This window comes from Homalodisca vitripennis, chromosome 2, assembly GCF_021130785.1.
Source record: "Homalodisca vitripennis isolate AUS2020 chromosome 2, UT_GWSS_2.1, whole genome shotgun sequence".
Taxonomy (NCBI): Eukaryota; Metazoa; Arthropoda; class Insecta; order Hemiptera; family Cicadellidae; genus Homalodisca; species Homalodisca vitripennis.
In genome coordinates, this window is record NC_060208.1 from 102,612,385 (window position 1) to 102,633,007 (window position 20,623).

Below are 20,623 nucleotides of genomic sequence, written 5' to 3' on the forward strand. Positions count from 1 at the left end.
CCCTGTATTTTACAAGCATTGTATCAAGTGGCTTTACGAATAGCAAAGAAAGGTAAGCTAAAGAGCTTACACGATTGCTAAAGAGCTCATTCTACCTGCTGCTCAGGATATGGATTCTATGATCAGCCCAGATGCAGCTAAGAAGCTTTCCACCATCCCTCTGTTAAGCAATTTCGTGGAGAAGCGCATTACCGAGATGGCTCAAGACATAAAGGATCAGCTGAAAACAAAGTTGCAGAAAAGTGAGTACATTTCCATTCAAGCTGACAATCTACAGACGTATCGAGTTTGGCGCAGTTTATGTGCTTTGTTTGCACCTGACCACCCAACAGGTGAGGAAATGTTTAAATTGTTCATGTCTGCAATTGTTCAATGCCACTTGGGTTCCAAGGTCATGCAATCTGAACTAAAAGCAGTGTTGAACGAAACTGTTAAGTTGGTTAATTTTGTAAAAAGCCGGCCAATACAGCGACAACTGTTATCACAGTTATACAAGAAATGGATGCAAAGAAAAACTGCCTCTTGCTTCACACAGAGGCAAGGTGGCTGTAGCGAGGGAAGGTGTTTTCTCAAGTGTTTGCTTTGTGCTTTAGACATTTTTTCAAGTTGCAAACAAAGACCCCACCAATTTTTTTTTTTATTGACAATGAATGGCTGTTAAAAATTGCTTACTTAGCGGACACATTTCATCATTGGAACAATCTGAACGTTTCCTTGCAGAGAAGAGACAAAACCATACTTTTTGCACAAGACAAAGTAAAGGCAATTCGTTTTTAAGGAAATTAACCTCTTGGTCAACCAGGGTTAAGAAGAATATATTTGAACTGACAAATGAGCTCATCACATCCCTTGATGAAAGCGATGACGATTATTCCGACATTGACAAACTGTTCAAACTGGTACTACTCACTTGCAAGGTCTAAGAGAGCAGCTCCTTAGCTACATTCCAGAGGATCAATACACCGGTTGGAACTGGGTACTTAACCCCTTCAACGGGCGGACTGTGAACGAAGCGGTCTTAAACCCACTGATTCATGACAAACTGATCAAGCTATCCTGTGACTTTGCAACTGTCCTTCAGCACCCAAGATCTTGATAAGTTCAGGCTAGAAGAGCTGAGTATCTAAGCTTAACATTAGTTGCTCTGAGAATCATCATGCCATCATGCAACATCCTACCTCTGCGAACCCGGATAGTTTATTTACATAAAAATAACAATGGTTGTATACATTAAAATTCTAGGTGAATTTAAAACACAAAATAACTAAATTGTACTACTTTTACTCTAAGACAAATCATTCTAGTGTGAAATAAAAAAAATATTAGCGGATGAACAAATCTGTGATTATTACATTTTATTATTAACTAATAGTTCTTACATAAAAAAATTGCATACAAATGTAAATTTAAGTTTTCCACAAATATTGTGGTTTAAAGCAGATTAGTTGGTGTCACTTCCCTGCAATTCCTGATGTGCTGATCCTCCATACTGCGCTCATAATGGATTGGTGTAATTTCTACAAAGACTCCCCATGTTACACAGATAAAGTTTTGTTTTCCTACTTTTTTGTGCTACACTTGTAAGAGCAGACATGGATTCTTGTTTCAAACATTTCTCTTGTTTTGGTTTTAATAATCTGTGGCACTGAAAATATCTTAACTCTGAAGTACACCTAATCCTCTTGTAGATATACCCATGTCTTCCTCAAAGTAGACCAACTACTGTTCCATATGGCGAAGGTGGGTATAGTGGCGTTATTTGTGTGTTGATTCAGAAAATGAACTTACTGAATCAAGTATCATTTTCTGTATCAACCTCCAAATCAGTATCATGGTTACTACATTGAAACGTTATTTCCTCTTCCTCATACAGAAACTTTCAAGTTCATAGGATAACTTTGTCCTCAACATCTATAAATAGTTGCCTGCAAAATATTGCTAATTTTTTCTTTAACTTCCAACATTTCTTTGTCTTTCTTTCCGCTCAACATTAAGTAAAATAGCTGATATTCTTTCACGTTCATTTGGCTCTATTTATTACATTAAAAATGTGACAAATATCTTTATAAAATGTTAAATAAAGATTTATTATAAAAAAATATATTTGAGTAGTTGCACTCAGTCAAAAGGACCCAAGAATGTCACTAGCTACTGTTACATCGTCAGTTGCACTTGGTCAAAAAGACGGGACACTATTTTTACGCTTCCAAGTTCGCTAAAACTCAGAATGATTTGCTGTAACCCCCACTCCAACGTTCTGTAAATCCCAACTGACAAAATCATGGAGGAAGGACCCGAAATTTTTAAAACTGATTGTCCATTGAAATTGCAGGCGTTGATATAAAAAAACCACCTGTTGACGCATGACAGACTAAAAACAATTTAATATCTGCTGATTAAGCCAAAAAGGAAGTTTTAAAATAGGAATAGGCTAATTTTAACCAGGAACCTAAAAATGTCCATTTAAATTTTAATTCAGTAGATATAGTGAAAAAGTCGATGCTTCCATAGTAAAAGTATTATTAAGTATAATACTTTTCTAAATATTCTACAGTAACCCACCTGGGTTTTACTGTACTTTGGAAAACTGGATGGGTCGTTAATTAAGCTGCAATATTTAATTGGTCTCAAAATCTTATGACACAAAACGTAACTTAAAAACGTTAAAACATACCAAAATATACATCAGTGTATTAGTACAAAAATAAGAGATGCTTAACCGTATATCAATACAGAAACGGAAATAGTCGCATTATTATTTTAATTCCTATCATGTTATTGAACATGTTTAGTTTGTGTTATACTGCACGTATCATGTTGCCTTAAAGTTTCTGTTGTCGATTTATTTATTTACTAGGAATTTCCCTAATCAAAAGCCCAGTTTCATTTCTTACTACCATTTACAATTAACAGTACAAGATTGTTAATATTGACTGCATTGTTTTTAGATGACCAATTTCTTAATACTGATACTTGACAAGAAGTTCATTATTATTGGTTTTCATGACAGAATGACTTGAGCGTCTAATACTCGCACATCCCTAAGTATTATTAACCTTAACCTTCTTAATAACTTTATTTAACCTTGCAGATTTTATGAACACATCAGTGAAGGCATCCAACTTATTGGATTAGAAACCTTTAAAAAATTTGAATCCCTGAAAATCTTAATTATACTAAAATAGGTTGACATTACCAAAGATTCTCATCTGACCTCTGACTAAAAATCATTTTATATATATTAACAGCTTCAGTACTAATAATTAGATTTTCACAATGAATTTTGAAAGATTTTTTCCACATGCAACACAGGACATTCACATTAATTTTAACCAATGTGCTTAACCCTTTGAACCCCAGGCGACGAAATATCGTCGCCGAGAAGATATGCGAAGATCCCCGCGGCGACGATGTATCGTCGCCAATGAAGTTGCGAGAATCCCCGGGCGACGTAATATCGTCCGCCATGGTATATGCGTTTAATACATATTTATTTGAAATCGTAAAATACTTATTTTATGAGTATTAATACATATTTATATGGTATTTTATTAAAATACTAATTTTTTTTTATTTATTTATTTACTAATTTATTTATTTAGGTAATATCAGTGATTTTTGTGTTGTACGCCTAGAGGTTTTTTACAAGTCGCATACTTTTATATAAAAATTCAAAAAAAAGTTTATTTTTAGAGATATCATATAATTTTTTTTTTGTACATACACAAAACTAAAATTTAGAAAAATAAAATGTGGGTGCCCATAGTAAAAAATATTTCTTATTTTTTAATTAAAAAACCTTAAAATCAATTTTTTTGCCTAAAAATCTATATACATATATTTTAAAATTATTTTAATGCTGTTAAACATTTTTTTTATACTTCAGACTAATCTTTTTCTGTGTATACAAATTTCATTCTGGACATTTTGGTGTGTAATACAAGACAATATAGCATAAAAAATAGCAAAAGTATTAATTTTTTACAAACAGTATGCAAAACAGCTGTTTCTGCTTCCGGGGATTCTCGGTAGTTCTTAGGTCAAATGATTTTAGTACGTTTTTTCCACCATCAATATTTTGGTCTGGGGTTCAAAGGGTTAAAGGAAGACCTTTAAGGAAGATATATATATATATACAGGGTGTATATTATGTCTGGAAACACCCAAATATATCCTTTAATAATTTAAATATAAATTTGAAACCTCTTACAATCGTGATAGAGATTGGGCATCTAATTTTTGGAACAATGTTTTGTTATGTCACACCCAACGGGGGACGTCCTGCCGAGGGTATCGTGAATATTCTTAATGGAAGCCTATACCTTGTGAATACATAATTTTAAAGGTAAATTGCTTACTGAATTGAATGCCACAAACCACAATCTCAAAGGAATATTCTATCAGAAAATAGAGCATTTTTAGTATTGAAAATTTACTGATGTTCAACAATGTAATTTTTAACATGGTTCTTGCCACAAAATGTGTTACACTAATTTTTTAACACTTTTAAAATGTTCAATTAAAATAAAATAAAACAATTTATTTTTAAGCTGGTTTCATTAGTACAAATTTACCAGTTTTTATTACAATGAATAAAACTTATGAGTCACTTTCTCTGATTACTTATGAATCTGTACTTGGTGTTTTCCAGTCAGCAGGAAGGTTTTAAAGAGACAAAGGTCACTAGCCTATGAGAAACATTTATTGTGTTTATTAATCATCTGGTCTACAGGTTTCAGTTTGTTGAGCATGGAGCTTTCACTAGACAGTCTAAGCTTGGGAATTACAAATGGAACAAAGGTCATATCATTCCTGTCGAGTTAATCAGTGTCTCTGAAGCATTGCTGTCAACAAGTTATCTAATTACAGTAGTTCAGTTTTATTTGGCATTTTAATGGAATTGTCTGAAGAGAACGAATTACTCTGTTGATGATGCGAGGATATGGCGATCGTCAAAGATCTTATCGGGAAGTTTGTAATTTGTTTAATGACACTTTCCCAGAAAGGAATCCCATAAGTGTTTCAACAATATCAAAAAAACTATTGAGCGTTTTGAAATGACAGGGAGTGTATGTAATCGGCCAAAGTCGGGTAGGATACAATCTGCAACAGATGAAGAACATGCACTAGATGTTTTGCAAACATTTATTGAAGACCCACATACATCGCTCAGAAAAGCTGCACAGCAACATGATATGCACCCTATGTCTGTGAGTAAGATTTTGAAAATTAATAAATACAAACCATTTAAAGTTCATTTAGTCCAACTGTTAAGTGAGGATGATTACGACAGAAGAGTTGAGTTTTGTGAACTTGTGATGCGCAAATGTGATGACAATAGAGATTTTCTGACCAACATACTATTTTCTGATGAGGCAACTTTTTTCCTAAATGGCAATGTTAACAGGCACAATTTGCCGTTACTGGGCTAGTGAAAACCCACATTGGATTACTGAGTCCCATTCACAGCAACCACAAAAACTGAACGTATGGTGTGGAATTTTAGGTAACAAAATTGTTGGACCCTTTTTCATCAATGGAAATTTAAATGCCGAACTTTACTACAATATGCTCCAAAATGAAATAATCCCAGCTATTCAAATTGCATCAGGAGAATACTTTGATAATGTATGGTTTCAGCAGGATGGTGCTCCACCCCATTATGGGAGACAGGTAAGAGAGTATTTGGATTTTAAGGTTTCCTCATAAATGGATTGGCCGAAGAGGAGAAATCGAATGGCCTCCAAGATCTCCGGATTTGTCACAAATCGATTATTTCCTATGGGGTCATTTAAAATCCAATGTTTATAGAAGAAAGCCTCATAATTTGGAAGACCTAAGAAACAGGATTATAGAGGAGATTGCTTTGATAACTGAAGAAATGTTAGGCAACTCTGTCGAATCATTTTACACAAGATTGGCTCATTGTCAAACCGTAGAAGGAACACAGTTCGAACAATTGCTTTGACACCAAAATGCAGGTAAAACGTTTGTTGTAAGACTTTTCTAACAGCATACATTATTTTTTATTTGTAATAAGAAATCAATAACATAAGTATTTCCATAATTGTACTATAATAAAAAAACTGGCAAATTTGTGCTAATAGAACCAGCTTAAAATGAAATTTTTGTTTTTAATTTAATTGAACATTTAAAAAAAATGCTAAAAAATTAGTGTAACACATTTTGTGGCAAGAACCATGTTAAAATTACATTGTTGAACATCAGTAAATTTTCAATACTAAAAATGCTCTATTTTCTGATAGAATAATTCCTTTGAGATGCGGTTTGTGGCATTCAATTCAGTAAGCTATTACCTTTAAAATTATGTATCACAAGTATAGGCTTCCATTAAGAATATTCACGATACCCCTCGGCAGGACGTCCCCCGTTGGTGTGACATAACAAAACATTTGTTCCAAAAAGTAGATGCCCAATCTCTATCACGATTGTAAGAGGTTTCAAATTTATATTTAAATTATTAAAGGATATATTTGGGTGTTTCCAGACATAATATACACCCTGTATATATATATATATATATATATATATATATATATATATATATTATTTTAATAAACATTGAATCGCAAAAAGTACTTGCTCTGCCGGGACTCGAACACAGATCTCTCACTTTCCGGGTGAATGTGCTACCATTACACCACATAGCCCTCACTTTTTACAATTCAATTATTTTGTACTAGGACGTATCTGTCACATATGCGTTTAAATAACCAAACTAACTTATGATCGGAAGACCAAATACCTGTCAAATGACTTTTATTTACATTAAATTTTTATACATGGCAATAGTCTTATTTAATTTCAATAAACATTGAATCGCAATTTTTATATATAAAACACCTCTGGAATACATTCATCTTACCTGAGCCCTTACAGGCATCAAGTGACCAAACAATAAAAAGAGACTACTCTAGTTTTCCTCCACAAACAACATGTATTCCAGGAAGCAAGATAAATAAAAGAACAGTGTCCCATAGGGAGATTGCTCACCTTTTCAAGCGGTTCATTGAAATTCGTAATTCTCTCGACTAGGTTCGGTTTAATCTCTTCGAAGAGAAGAAGCTCTGTGTCGGGAGGGAATCCAGCTCTCTCATTCAACATAGGTATAAGCTCCTCTGGAACATACATAATAGATTACTAAAACTAAAACTAATAATGGGACTACCAACCACTGGTTAATTACATAGTATGTGAGCACTAACAGGGAGTCTGCATGTCATACTAAAACGGAGAGCACCAAAATGTAATTAAAATGTAACCCTTAAATTTCTCTCAAACGTATGGGAAATTATGGGAAATCAGGAATGGGTGAAATTTAAAACAAAAGTTTTTTGTGTGGCAGTAATTTTTAATACAACATTAAGACTGCATTAATCTGGCAATCAATAATACAGCAGATCTGATAGTTCAACATGCGTTAGTTAATGATTTTTTTTTTAATATTTAGTAGTAGCCACATCGAAAATATAAATGGATGTTATTAACTGGGGATTTTTCATTCAGTTATAATGGCAGTGCAGTCGGAAGTGGTTGAGAGTATTCAAAACCACTTGGTGGCACGATTCCGTCAGTTGCCAATATCAAATTGCTCTATTAATGTCTTCACAACAGCCTACCAAACTCCTTGGTTGTTCTTTTCGTGTTTTCATAAATTTGCTTTGATTCATTCATGTGTTTTTTGTACTATATTACGGAAAACCATAATTAAGGACAAATCTCTAATCTTCTAGATTCAGTTATATTCGTATGTAGATTTGCAATGATTTCTCGCATTTAATGCGGTTTAATTTTCCAATTGGGTCAAATCATTAATTTGGTGCTACACAGCCAAAACCGACCTCTCTACTATAACGTCATCGGCAAGAACACTGGAATGATTGAAAACTGTCAATTTGCATGTATATCAACGAAATGTTATTAAACTGCATTTTTTAGCACTGCTAATAGATTAAAAATGTTTTCTCAGCAAGTAATGTGTGAAGCAAATGATTATAGTAGAAGAAAACATGTCATTTGTTATGACATGGTATGAATATATCTCATTACTATTCCTTGATACTGAGATATATTAATAATGAGATATATAGTAATGAGTACTATTCCTTGATACACTTTGAATACATTTTATTGGTTCTATATAAAGTTCTATAAATATAGATTATAAAATTACTTCCAAAATAAATAAGAATCAAGTTAATTCTTTGTTAGTACTTACATCAAATTTTGTAATCGGTTTAGATCTTGAAATTTTAAAGGTTGTTATACTATGTTTACTGTTAAAACATATCAAATGGCCTATCATTTACTTTTCTATACAAGAATGACCATTAATTTAGAAGATTGTAAATGGAAAGCAGTTCAATCTCCATTTAAAGTATATTACCGATAAAGAATAATTTGAAGATTTCAAACATTTACTATCCTTTTGGACTTCTGAAAACGAAGATAGAATCTCCGAAAAATAATATTTTATTTTTGTAAGATACAACAATGGCAAATGTAAATCATTTTATCATTTCAGTCTACATTTATTTCAACCCCTGAACTAAACCATCTCAACCTAAAATTAAGTTTTTATACTACATATTTATTTCAAATACACTATTTGTGTTGATTTCAGTTACATTATTTGTACTGATTTATATTGTTTTTATAAAAAAATGTTGGTAACATTTATTTGACGCTACTTACGGACTTTGGAGATGACAGGCATGTAGTGGTGTCCACAGTAGTAAATTCGCTTTGCCTTAGGATCATACATCTTGAAGAACAGGAGGACATCGGAGTCCTTGTCGAATGGCGGAAGCGTGGTAAGACCGGAGTCTGGTGACACACACTCCAGGAACACATTCCAAGGGTTCTGGCTCTCCGAGATGTCCTGGACGTTTTTGTGTAGATCTGCCTCCAAGTCCAGTGGCGTAGGCCGACAGGTCTGGTTGGATCTCACGCCAAATGGCCAGATACGCAGCTGCTCAACTGGGTATTTCTGTTTATGCCACAACCAAGGCCAAATAATTACAAAAACACTATGACAAATTGGTGTTCTTTATAATTTAACTGCTAGTTAAATATAATATATCTTTGATAACATTACACTAGCAGACTTAGCTCTGCACCACAAAAGAAGAGTCAGCTCTGGTTACATTACAAAGTTTTAAGAGTCAGACAGAAATCCTGTCATTATTTTAAAACCTTCCATATTGACTGAGATAATAATGAATGAGCGAAAAAGAAATTTTTGTAGAAAAATAAGTGTATGTTTTAGAGATAGTGTAAATGGAATTAACACACAACATTGTTCTTTGTTTAAAATTTGTTACGAAATGTACACTACGTTTTGAGGATTGAAAACTACCCTGTTTGTTAGGTGTAAGAAATGTAATGCATAAAAAAGTACTTAAAACCTACAACATGCGGCAATGGACTGTCACTAAAAATTTTAAATTATATCCGACAAATACTTGAAGTCCAGAAAGGAGCAAAATGAACCCAGAGGGTAGATTTCAGTCCTAGAAACAGATTCATAAGATTTTGTACTATATAACATTGGCAAATGTTTAAAATCCTACAACATTTTTTGATTCCCTGGATGAATTTAAAATATCTAATGCATTGTGAATATAACTTAAACACTGTTATTAAACCAATCTTAATGAACAAGGAAAGCTGTGAATGTTTTCACATGGAATGGTTTCGCATTTGGTACTTTGGGCTTCCTTAACATTGTCATATGGCATTTTAACAGTGGCTTGAGGAAAAACACAGAAATGAACACAAACATACCTTAATAGTCCATTCTTTCCCAAACTAGTATGAAGAAACAACAAAGACTTCACTACACAATACCTCATAAACAATTAATTATTTTGGAAAGTTGCATGACTTAATAATGGTTTTGATCGAGTAAATAAGGATATCTCAACTGAGCCACCGTAAGTGATTTTATACAGTCAGAAGTGCAAACTCTACTACCAGTACTTGAAATATCTGAGATCGGAATTACATGACAAGGGCTAGAAGTAAGGGCTTTTTGACCGAAGTAGGTTTTCGAGACATGTTTTGTATATTTCATCAGGCTAACAAGGCAGACTTAACTGTTGCTTTGGTAACACAATTAATTAACCTTAAATTCGCCTCACTATATATTGCAGTGGAAACACGTAATATTAGCACGTCCTTAAAAAGAAAATCAAATTCAAAGCAAAATCAAGGACATGCTGACTGTGTTTTTTGACTGCAATGGAGTAGTTAATCACCGACGGTCAGACTATAACTAAAAGATTAATACTTAGAAGTTCTATGTCGCTTATGTGATGCAGTGTAGTGTAAATGTCATGAAATGTGGACCACACAAAATCTTGAAAGCCTCATTAGACCAGCATATTCTTTCCACCTTATTAAAAACTTCTTGGCCAAATTCATACATTACATCAAATTCCCTTCTGATATGACAAAGTGTAAATTCTGATTGGTCCCTCACTCAAAGATGTTACTTGGGAGGGTCCTTATTCTAGAACAGGAATGACAAACAAAACAGCTCAACTGAAGTCCACTTCAAAGAAGGCCTTCAAGACATATTTTTAGAAGTGGTAGAAGCACTGAAATAAGTGTTGGATTCTCAAGAGAAGGCAACATTTCTCAAAACATGTTGTTGAATAAATAACCTTTACCAAAAATATAGTAGGATACTTCTTGAACACATCTTGTTATATTTAAAATAAATAATTTAATTATTCAAAAATTAATGATGATTATAAATCTTCATCATATACACTAATTTTGTAGTTATGATTTTGAAACTAACTTATCCTTATAAATTGTTAACTGGAAAAAAATGTGTTTAAATTGTTCATTGTTGTTGTTGTGTTGTATATACATACACACCTCTGTATGGACTGTCTTTAGTCAATAGAATCGCAATACTCAATGTCAGATGTGAGTTAATCAAGCATACGTGGTAGCACACTTATTCAAACCATAATGTATGACTATCTGATATTTACCATAGATTTTGAGTCTCAAAATAGTTCGAAACTTAAATCTATTCAAGTGACAGATCAATATACTCTCAGTGGTTCATGTTTTCATTGTAGTACTCACAAAGGCATCAGCAAAGTGGTCCATAAGTTCCTGCAATGTGGAGGTCTTCTTTACCCGAAACACCTTGTAAGTGACCCGGTCTGGATCGTACAGGTCGTTGCCTTGATGGCCACTGAAGCTATCCTCCAGCAGCACCTGCACCGTCATGTAGAGGTGGGCCTCATTCCGCTCCTTCCGCCGCATCTGCTCCATCTTCTTTTCCTCCTGCAGTCGCTCCACCAACTGTGACATAATACAGTACATTTACCCTGTTATCCTTGTAAGTGATCCGGTCTGGATCAGACAGGTTATCGTTGTCTTGATGGATTCTGAAACTATCCTCCAGCAGCACCTGCACCGTCATGTAGAGGTGGGCCTCATTCCACTCCTTCCGCTGCATCTGCTCCATCTTCTTTTCCTCCTGCAGTCGCTCCAGCAACTGTGACATAATACAGTACATTTACCCTGTTATCCTTGTAAGTGACCCGGTCTGGATCGTACAGGTCGTTGCCTTGATGGCCACTGAAGCTATCCTCCAGCAGCACCTGTACCGTCATGTAAAGGTGGGCCTCATTCCGCTCCTTCCGCTGCATCTGCTCCATCTTCTTTTCCTCCTGCAGTCGCTCCAGCAACTGTGACATAATACAGTACATTTACCCTGTTATCCTTGTAAATGATCCGGTCTGGATCAGACAGGTTATCGTTGTCTTGATGGATTCTGAAACTATCCTCCAGCAGCACCTGCACCATCATGTAGAGGTGGGCCTCATTCCACTCCTTCCACCTAATCTGCTCCATCTTCTTCTCCTCCAGCAGTCGCTCCATCAACTGTGACATAACACAGTACATTTACCCTTGTAAGTGACCTAGTTTGGATCAGACAGTTCGTTGCCTTGATGGATACCGAAACTATCCTCTAGCAGCACCTGCACAGTCATGTAGAGGTGGGTCTCATTCGGCTCCTTCCAACACATCAGTTTCATTTTCACATGTTAACAAAAACATTCAGAAAGTAGGAGTGATATAGACTTATTGCTACCACAGCTCGATGCTCACTGAGTGTACAAATCTCTTTACCCCAAGATGGCGTCTATAGTCATATGCACTGTAGACAAACTTAGTCCCAAACGTCTGTTACTTTCTGGACAATTCTCACATTTTACAATTTGATTGAAAACGTTATAAACCACACACACATTTCTAGGTTATTTTGATTTGAAATTAAATTTACACAACGGTAACAATAATGGTTTCATTTTAGCATCGTGAAACACTATTTTCATTTTCCTCTAGTTCAAAATAACAAGTACAACAATCCTGCAAAAAGAAAACCTATTCTTTTTCACACTTCTTCACAGTGTATTTGTGCATGAAGGGAATGACAATATTATTATCCCTAAATATACTAAGAAAATTGTTTTTTTCTTTTATTTAATTATATCATATCTCTTTAGTTATAAAACAAAATTGTAATAACATGAAATATATAGCTTTTTAAGCTTCTCCCCTAAAATTGTCAATAAGAGAACAATTAAAGGAATGAATACTGTATGTCTTGAATTTTTTTAAGTAGTCTTAAAACAAGTGGAATACTTCTTACTGTAATGTTTGTGTCTGTGTATGTTGATTGTGATTGTGTATATATAGTGTCTGTTGGATGGATAGTAGTTTCCACAATATCAACGTTTTAACCCAATATTGACTTCTTGAAATTTTTTGCTGGAATCAAATCTGGATTATTTTGTCAGAATTTTAGATGTGCAAATGGTTAATGATATTTTAATGTACAAAAACACTACAGGTAGTTTTTCAAAAAGAACCATCCAATTTGTAGTGATGTAACTCAGAAATTACTTGTTAAAACACAAAATGTCTACCATTATAATGAGAAAATTCACAATGTTCACATGATCACCAACAGGTATTATGACCAACAGGGAGTATTGAATAACCAGGGTGTCCAGCAAACTTCAATCATGAAGTTCCTGTACAATTTCTGTATTTTTCAAGTACGTGACTTTAAAATTCCAGGACGATCAAACCAAAAACTGTAGTCCTTGTAAGTCTTTCCCAAGGCTAGATAATATTTTGTTACTACCTTAAAAGTATAGCTGGTACATTAAAATGTATTCTTTTTAAAATTATGTTCTACCTAATGTTGAATTTTTTTATTTAATAATTCAACAATCTTGTCACAGTGTCATAATTTGCTTAAATTTAAATTTACTGTCTTGTAATACTTTTTTATCAGCACAAATACGAAATAGCAAAGTTATTATACTTTATTAATTAAAATATAAGAGCTATTTATAGTAGTAAAAGAAACACATGAGTATTTTTTTTAAAGACTTACTAAGTTATAGTATTTTCAAATCTAATATATCAAATTGGCAATCAAACAATTATAATTGTTGATATAGTAGAAATCTTATCATAATTAATTAAATGTATATCATTATATAAATAATGTAATCTTTGAATTGTACAAAAGAATTATTTTATTTAGTCATAATATATAATTTAAATTATATAATGACAATCCCATTATAATATATTCAATATGTGAGGTTCAAGTAATTAATTCATCATTATAAATTATTTCATTGTTTATACTTTATGAAAAACCTATTGGTAAACTTATTATTAAAATAATGTGTTTTTAAGTAAGCTATATAGCCATTACTTGTATTTATTCTAGAGAATACTGTAGGTATGAAATTGCAGTAGCTAATGATCAGCATTGATCACGAATCGTGATTTGGACTTTATCGCTACTAGTAACTGAAGTACAGCAGCAGGTAAGAAATCGCGGTAGCTGATAGATCAGAAGTAATCGTGAACCGTGAGTGCGACTTTATTGCTATTAATAACCGTACCAAAGTTGCAGGTAAGAAATTAGATACTAGAGATAGTGCAGCTTCAAATCTTATCTTTAACCAATGCAATTTGTATCAGTATTGTTGACGTTGCACTGTACAGACACTCCTCCTTATTCTGTTTGATAAGATTCTCGTACAGATCACTGGTCCATGATTACAATAAGAATAAGACTATAAAAGGATTGGCCACCACATTTATTTTTGTCTTTTAGTCTGACTTTGCCAAAAAGAGATATGTTAAAATCTGTTCCTATGATTGAGAATTTAACAGCGAGAAGTAACTTGCTGTCATGCACTTTACAGATAACATAGCTTTTAGCTGTTGTGGTGTTTGGCCAAAAACTGTTGAATAATGTGAGAGGAATGAGCTGGTGTATTATCATCGTGAAGCATCACGTCTCCAATGTCTCACAATTCAGGATGTTTTCACCGGACCACATCCTTGAGATGTCTCAAAATTTTGAGATAGCACTCCTTGGTTATATAGTGTGGAATGTATTAATGGTACATCTTGGTGAGCCAAAACAATCACTTCTTGATTTTGCTCCGACCCTTCCAAACTTTTACCGGACACTGAATTCCAAGGTTGTTCCAGACTTGACAATATTGGGCTTTTGTTTCCTGTCTGTAGTCTAAACCTATGTCTCATTGCTAGTGATACCTTTTTTTAAATTCAGGGTCAGTGACGAACATTTTGTACAAGTCTTGCACACCTTTAAAATGCCCTTCTGTCTTTAGTACACAATTTTTAATCACCTTTTTCAACCCAAATCCTTGAACAGAATTTCAGCAACAGTGGTTTTAGGAATGTCTAAATGTTCTTCCAATTCATGCAATGTTAAGTGATTGTTCGCTTTGATTCGTAACTGCACATATTCAATGTTTTGATGAACGTGACCGGGACGCAATCAATTTCTGCTGGAACCTGGCCATTTTTTTAATAGTCGAACCACAAATTCACTGAAGTATGGGACATGGTTTCTCCTTGAAAGGCTTGCTCGATCATTTGAGTTGTCTCCGCACACGTCTCCTAACATTTGAAATGACTGAATTCACTAGTTTTTATGTTTTGTAATTTTAAAAAAATTTAATGAAGTTTCAAAAACATATGCAATGAACATTGACTGACTACCGAATTATTTAAGGTACATATGAGAGCTATTCTCAGTAGAAGCAGGAGAATACTGAGATAGTGTATGCTAAATCTGATGACATTAGCTGGCCTAGATAAGGAGTAATCATTCAATATAGGATACTTTCTAGACAGCCCTTTAACTGCATTTCATTTTATTTACTAAAACCATTCTTAACTCCTAAGAGAACAATTTCCAATCTGTTGGGACGTTTGTGCAATATGCCTTGGAGACAAATGTCTGATCCATCAGGCATTCAGAAAATTAGACATTTAACTAACAATAAAATATTTTTAAATATAATATTTTATTTACATGTTATTTAATAACCATTAACCTAAATATAACAAAATATTCTATTAATGTAAGAGATATAAATATTTAATTTGTTATCAGCTGTTGCTAAATGCTGATTTCACATAACTCTTATTATTTCTTGTTCTGTTCCAGTTGACAATGAAGGATGTTTAAGCCTCGTTACTTTGCTTCTTTGTTTGTTAGGTTATGTTCCAAATGCTAATATAATTGTGAATACTACTTTATGATGAGTGGGTGAAATTTAAGTGATCTATAACTTGTGTCGGCAATGTCTCCATAAGTCTACATATTCTGTAGACAACAGTTAAAAAACACAATATTATGAAAATCAAATTTTAAAATTGAATAACAAGTAAAAATAAAGAAAAAATATATTACTTTGACAAGTTAGTAGTTTTTACAATTGTCTCAAATCAAATCATTTATTGTCAGGACACTACAATAGTGTATAACAACGTCAACAAGTTATAACATGTGAAACAAATTAAACAAGCATACTATTACTAGGATTGTAAAATTCATTTACACTATATACAGGGTGTACATAAAGTCCTGCACGGGTATAATATTTTCTGAACGATAACAGATAAAGAAACAAGATTTGGTACATCAATACTACACCTACAAATCTACTTTTCGAAGGAACTATCAGTTTTCTGTAATATCATGGGGACGTCCCGCAAGGAGTCAGAAGGAAATCTTAAATAGGAGCATAGGTCAATATGGACATCATTTTAAAGGGCTTATCTAGCAGAGTTTAATGCCGCAAACCGCACTCAAAAAGATTGATCCAGTACAAAATGGCGGCTGTTCAAAGATTTTACTTGGTTACATTTTATTAGTAGCCATAACCCCAGTAAAGCAAAACTGCAACCAAACGAATACTGCAGCTAACTACTACATTATGCTTGTCAGTTGTACAGAAGTGAATTATGACATTAGTTATCCTCAAGGGTTACAGATTTGGTCCTAATATATTGATAACGGGGAAAACCTGATAACAGTAACAATTAGAAATCTCTTATCTTTGGGTCGCAGTTAGGACTTTCCTATTAGCTAGTCTATTCATAGTAGGCTATTCTAGTTTTCTTGTTTTAGTAGTGCTGTCCATCCATTTTATCAGTGCGCTTTAGTACAAAAGAGTTTGTCGTATTGCTTGTAGTTCTTCAACTACACTATGTCGCTTGACGAACGTGAACGTATAACACTTCTTATGATGGTTGGGGAAATAACAGACGATCACATGAGGAAGCATGCCATTTATTTAATGACTACTTTCACGAGAGGCAGCCAATTTCTAGAACAACTGTAGGGAGAACTGTTCAACACTTTATGAAAACAGGAAGTGTTTCCGATCGTCATAGTTCGCTGAGATTTCTAATTGTTACTGTTATCAGGTTTTCCCCGTTATCAATATATTAGGACCAAATTTGTAACCCTTGAGGATAACTAATGTCATAATTCACTTCTGTACAACTGACAAGCATAATGTAGTAGTTAGCTGCAGTATTCGTTTGGTTGCAGTTTTGCTTTACTGGGGTTATGGCTACTAATAAAATGTAACCAAGTAAAATCTTTGAACAGCCGCCATTTTGTACTGGATCAATCTTTTTGAGTGCGGTTTGCGGCATTAAGAACTCTGCTAGATAAGCCCTTTAAAATGATGTCCATATTGACCTATGCTCCTATTTAAGATTTCCTTCTGACTCCTTGCGGGACGTCCCCATGATATTACAGAAAACTGATAGTTCCTTCAAAAAGTAGATTTTTAGGTGTAGTATTGATGTCCGTGCAGGACTTTATGTACACCCTGTATACACTTCTTAAGCAACATGTTTTTATGGAGGTTTCAAACCTAGGCCTAGATAATTTTTTTTTTTTTTTTTTTTTTTTTTTTTTTGACTCAAAAGAGTCCGGTCTTTCTGGACCGTCCATAGGTGGTTAACAGGACATACACTTTATTGTACAATGAAATTGTGAATATTAATAATTTATATACCATGTAACAATCTCATATTACAAAGATGATACGAAAATTCAAACTACTTCATACTACAGGATTTTAATTTTCTCCACCATCGAATATTACGGAGCATGATAAATACGACTGCCTCATTCTAATCTTTTAAAAATAGCATTGAACAATTGAATAGTAAAGGAAATTTGGGAAATATTTCTAGGTCAGTAAAAGTGTTGGTTTTTTGTCACATAAGGAAAACTGACATGAGATTTCTTTTCCTAAAGGGAGTGGGACTTCTCCTGAATTCTAATTTCCAAATGACAACTCTCATTTTGATATATTGTTTGTTAGACATAATACAAACTCTAAGAATTGTAGAAAAATTAAGTTATCTTTAAAATTTTGTACATTCAAGCATGAAATCCAATAATATAGAAAATAAATTTGGTTGAATAACAAGTACCATTGCAAGCACTTTTTAAAATAAAAATACATAGTAAACCACCAGTAAGAATTTCTAAACTCTCCACAAAGACATGAAAATCTAATTTTGATATGTGTGTTAAAACAACAGACAATTGTATTTATTGACATGAACATTAAGTAATATCATGGTAGCCAAGAGTTTTAGATGAGGTCTATAGTCATCAATCAATGTGGTAAACTTTCTCCCTCCAGGCATTCTTTAACAGAGTAGAACTCCCTTTCCAGCAGCCAGTCAAAAAGAGCTTCTTTGAAGTTCCTGTTGTTTTTTTCAGTTCAGATAGAATAGTCTTGAAAAGTTTGGCTCCGATGTAGGAAGATTTATTTTCATAGGCAGTCAGTTGATGTGCAAGATGTATAGTTAATTTTGTTTCTAGTATAGTAACGGTGTGTCTCAAGCGAGGTTTAATAATCCTTTTTTAACTACAAATCCCATATCTCCCTCACGTTGGCTTAAGTCTGCAGTTTTAGATTTTTGAACACTCACTGATATGAGCCACAGAAGTCCAGTTCAACCATTGTTCTGTTCCTTTATTTTAAGAAGCAGCACTCTTTTTAGGTTTCCTTTGGATGAGAACCCCCATGCAATCAGTCTGTAGCACAACTGAGACTCAAAGAGTGCTAAGTAGGCTGTTCTTGAGGTTTCTGTGTCACTGATTTGTTTAAGTCCCTTAATTATGTAATGGGCATTGTCTAAGTTTTTTTACATAGTTGATCCACATGAAGTTTCCAGCTGAGGTCGTCTATAGTCATTCCACGGTATGTGGCATAATGAAATGCTGAAATATTGATTAGTGCATGAGCATTTCTTCTTTGTGCACAAAAAAACAGCTGTACGTTTTGTCTTCACTCGATAACTGTTCATTCTCCTGACTGTACGGTTTGGCTATGCTAGTAGCAATATAGGCATTAATCTCTAATTCTTCAACATTCCTAGGGGATAATAGGGAAACAACAAGGTAAGAATCATCGGCATAGAGGAATGCCTCACAATTTTCCTTTAACACACAATGTCATTTATATCAAGAATAAGCATAACAGGGCCCAAAACGGAACCCTGAGGGACATATCTTGTTGTCTATACTTGTGTAGATCTGGTTTTTGAGTTGTCTTGTGTTTATTAAATGAGTTAACTCAGTCATCTGTGTCTTTTCACTGAGGTAGCTCTGAAACCACCGATACGCTGTTCCTTGCATGCCTACAGTTTGTAGTTTGTTGAGGAGATGTTCGTGATTCAGGCTATCAAAATCTTTATTTAAGTTCAGGATGCCTCTCCTTCAGTTGCATCAATGATTGTTTCCATCAAGTAAATTATGGCTGTTATGGTAGACTTGCCTTTTCTAAAGCCACGTTGATGGCTGGTTAGAATACATTATTTTACAGATATGTAGGCAACCTTGTAAACACTATTTTTTCAGAAACCTTTGATAGCGTAAAGATGAGTGATATTGGTCTATAGTTGCTAGCTAGGAAAGTGGGTCCTTTCTTGTGATTTGGGTAGATCAATGATTGTTCAAGTACGGAGGGAAAAAAAGCCTTGTTGGAACAATTTGTTTTTTACATAAACTATTTTATTATTAGTATTTTTATTTTATTTTTATTACTTCATTTTTGCAGTGTTTCAGGATTGTTAATGATATTTCATCTATTCCAGTATATGGTTTTGATTTTAGGGATGATATTGTTTTGACTACTTCTGCTTTAAGTTATTGGTTTAAGATTCTCTTTAACAGTACTGAACTCACTTTCACAGTGTGTTGTGTATTTTTAGGGGTGGTTGATATTTATTATTTATTACTTGCCGGACTGATCTAGTTGGTTCTTTAGTTCGTGTTCTTTTTCTTGATTTGTGTAATTTTTTTCTTTGATCTTGAGTGTACTAATGGTCAGACTGAATTTACAGTGCATCCCATAAATCTTGTTAAATTGTGTGTAATCCTAGTCTGTGCTTTGTGTGTTTCTAACAGTTTCCCAAGTTTCTCGTGCTAGAATATTTTTGAATTCTTTTAAATTTTGGGTATTATAGTACCTTTGAGTTGTACTTGGTGTTATATCTATGTCAAATTCACGGTTTATAGTGCATATCTGGTCTGTGTGGTCTGATAGGCCTGAATGAAGCACTGCAGTGTTGATGTTGATCTCTATATTGTTAATAAGTTTGTTGCAATTATGTCTATTGATGTTTCTAAGTGAGCAGTGATAGTTGTTGGTGGTAGATGGAGTCTGGTAATTTCATGGGTCATAAGAACTTCATTCAATAGCTCATTGTCATCATATTTCCAGTTATAATAATTAAGGATTTCCAAGTAGAAATGTCAACAGAAATGTTCGACAGGTTGTCAAGAGCCAGTTCTAGATTATGGTAGACTGGAGGCCTATATACCCCAAAGATTTTTGATTTTTATAAGATTTGTTTCACAAGAATAAGAATTATAAACTGTTAGAATGTAGTAAATGGTTTTCAATGTAACTATAACACAGTGGCCGTATGATGTAACACAATTCACTGATAGAATACAAATGTTATATTACTGTAAAATGTTTGTTTAATACAATATCTACTTCATTAAAATTCATTTTTCTTTAAAACATGGCATTCAAATTTTGTCTTCATACATTTTAAGTTCAAAATAATACCTGTATGAATAAAAAAAGAAAATTAAGGAAATTCTAGACATTTAAATACTTGATGCCTGTTACATATACTCAATTAAATATTATAGCAACTGGTAGAAACATAGTTGTCA

At 33.6% G+C, this 20,623-nt stretch overlaps 1 protein-coding gene across 3 annotated transcripts in view; it reads right to left on the reverse strand.

The window, feature by feature from the left end:
• The window catches only part of LOC124354487 (ubiquitin carboxyl-terminal hydrolase 7), a 191,287-nt gene that overhangs the window by 49,959 nt on the left and 120,705 nt on the right, over positions 1 to 20,623 (reverse strand). For all 3 annotated transcript variants that reach the window (XM_046804985.1, XM_046804983.1, XM_046804984.1), the window contains exons 13-15: positions 11,125 to 11,346; positions 8,716 to 9,010; positions 7,015 to 7,139 (exon numbers count right to left, since the gene is read on the reverse strand). In XM_046804985.1, coding sequence (XP_046660941.1) covers positions 7,015 to 7,139; positions 8,716 to 9,010; positions 11,125 to 11,346 — 642 coding nt within the window. The remainder of the gene's footprint in view (positions 1 to 7,014; positions 7,140 to 8,715; positions 9,011 to 11,124; positions 11,347 to 20,623) is intronic.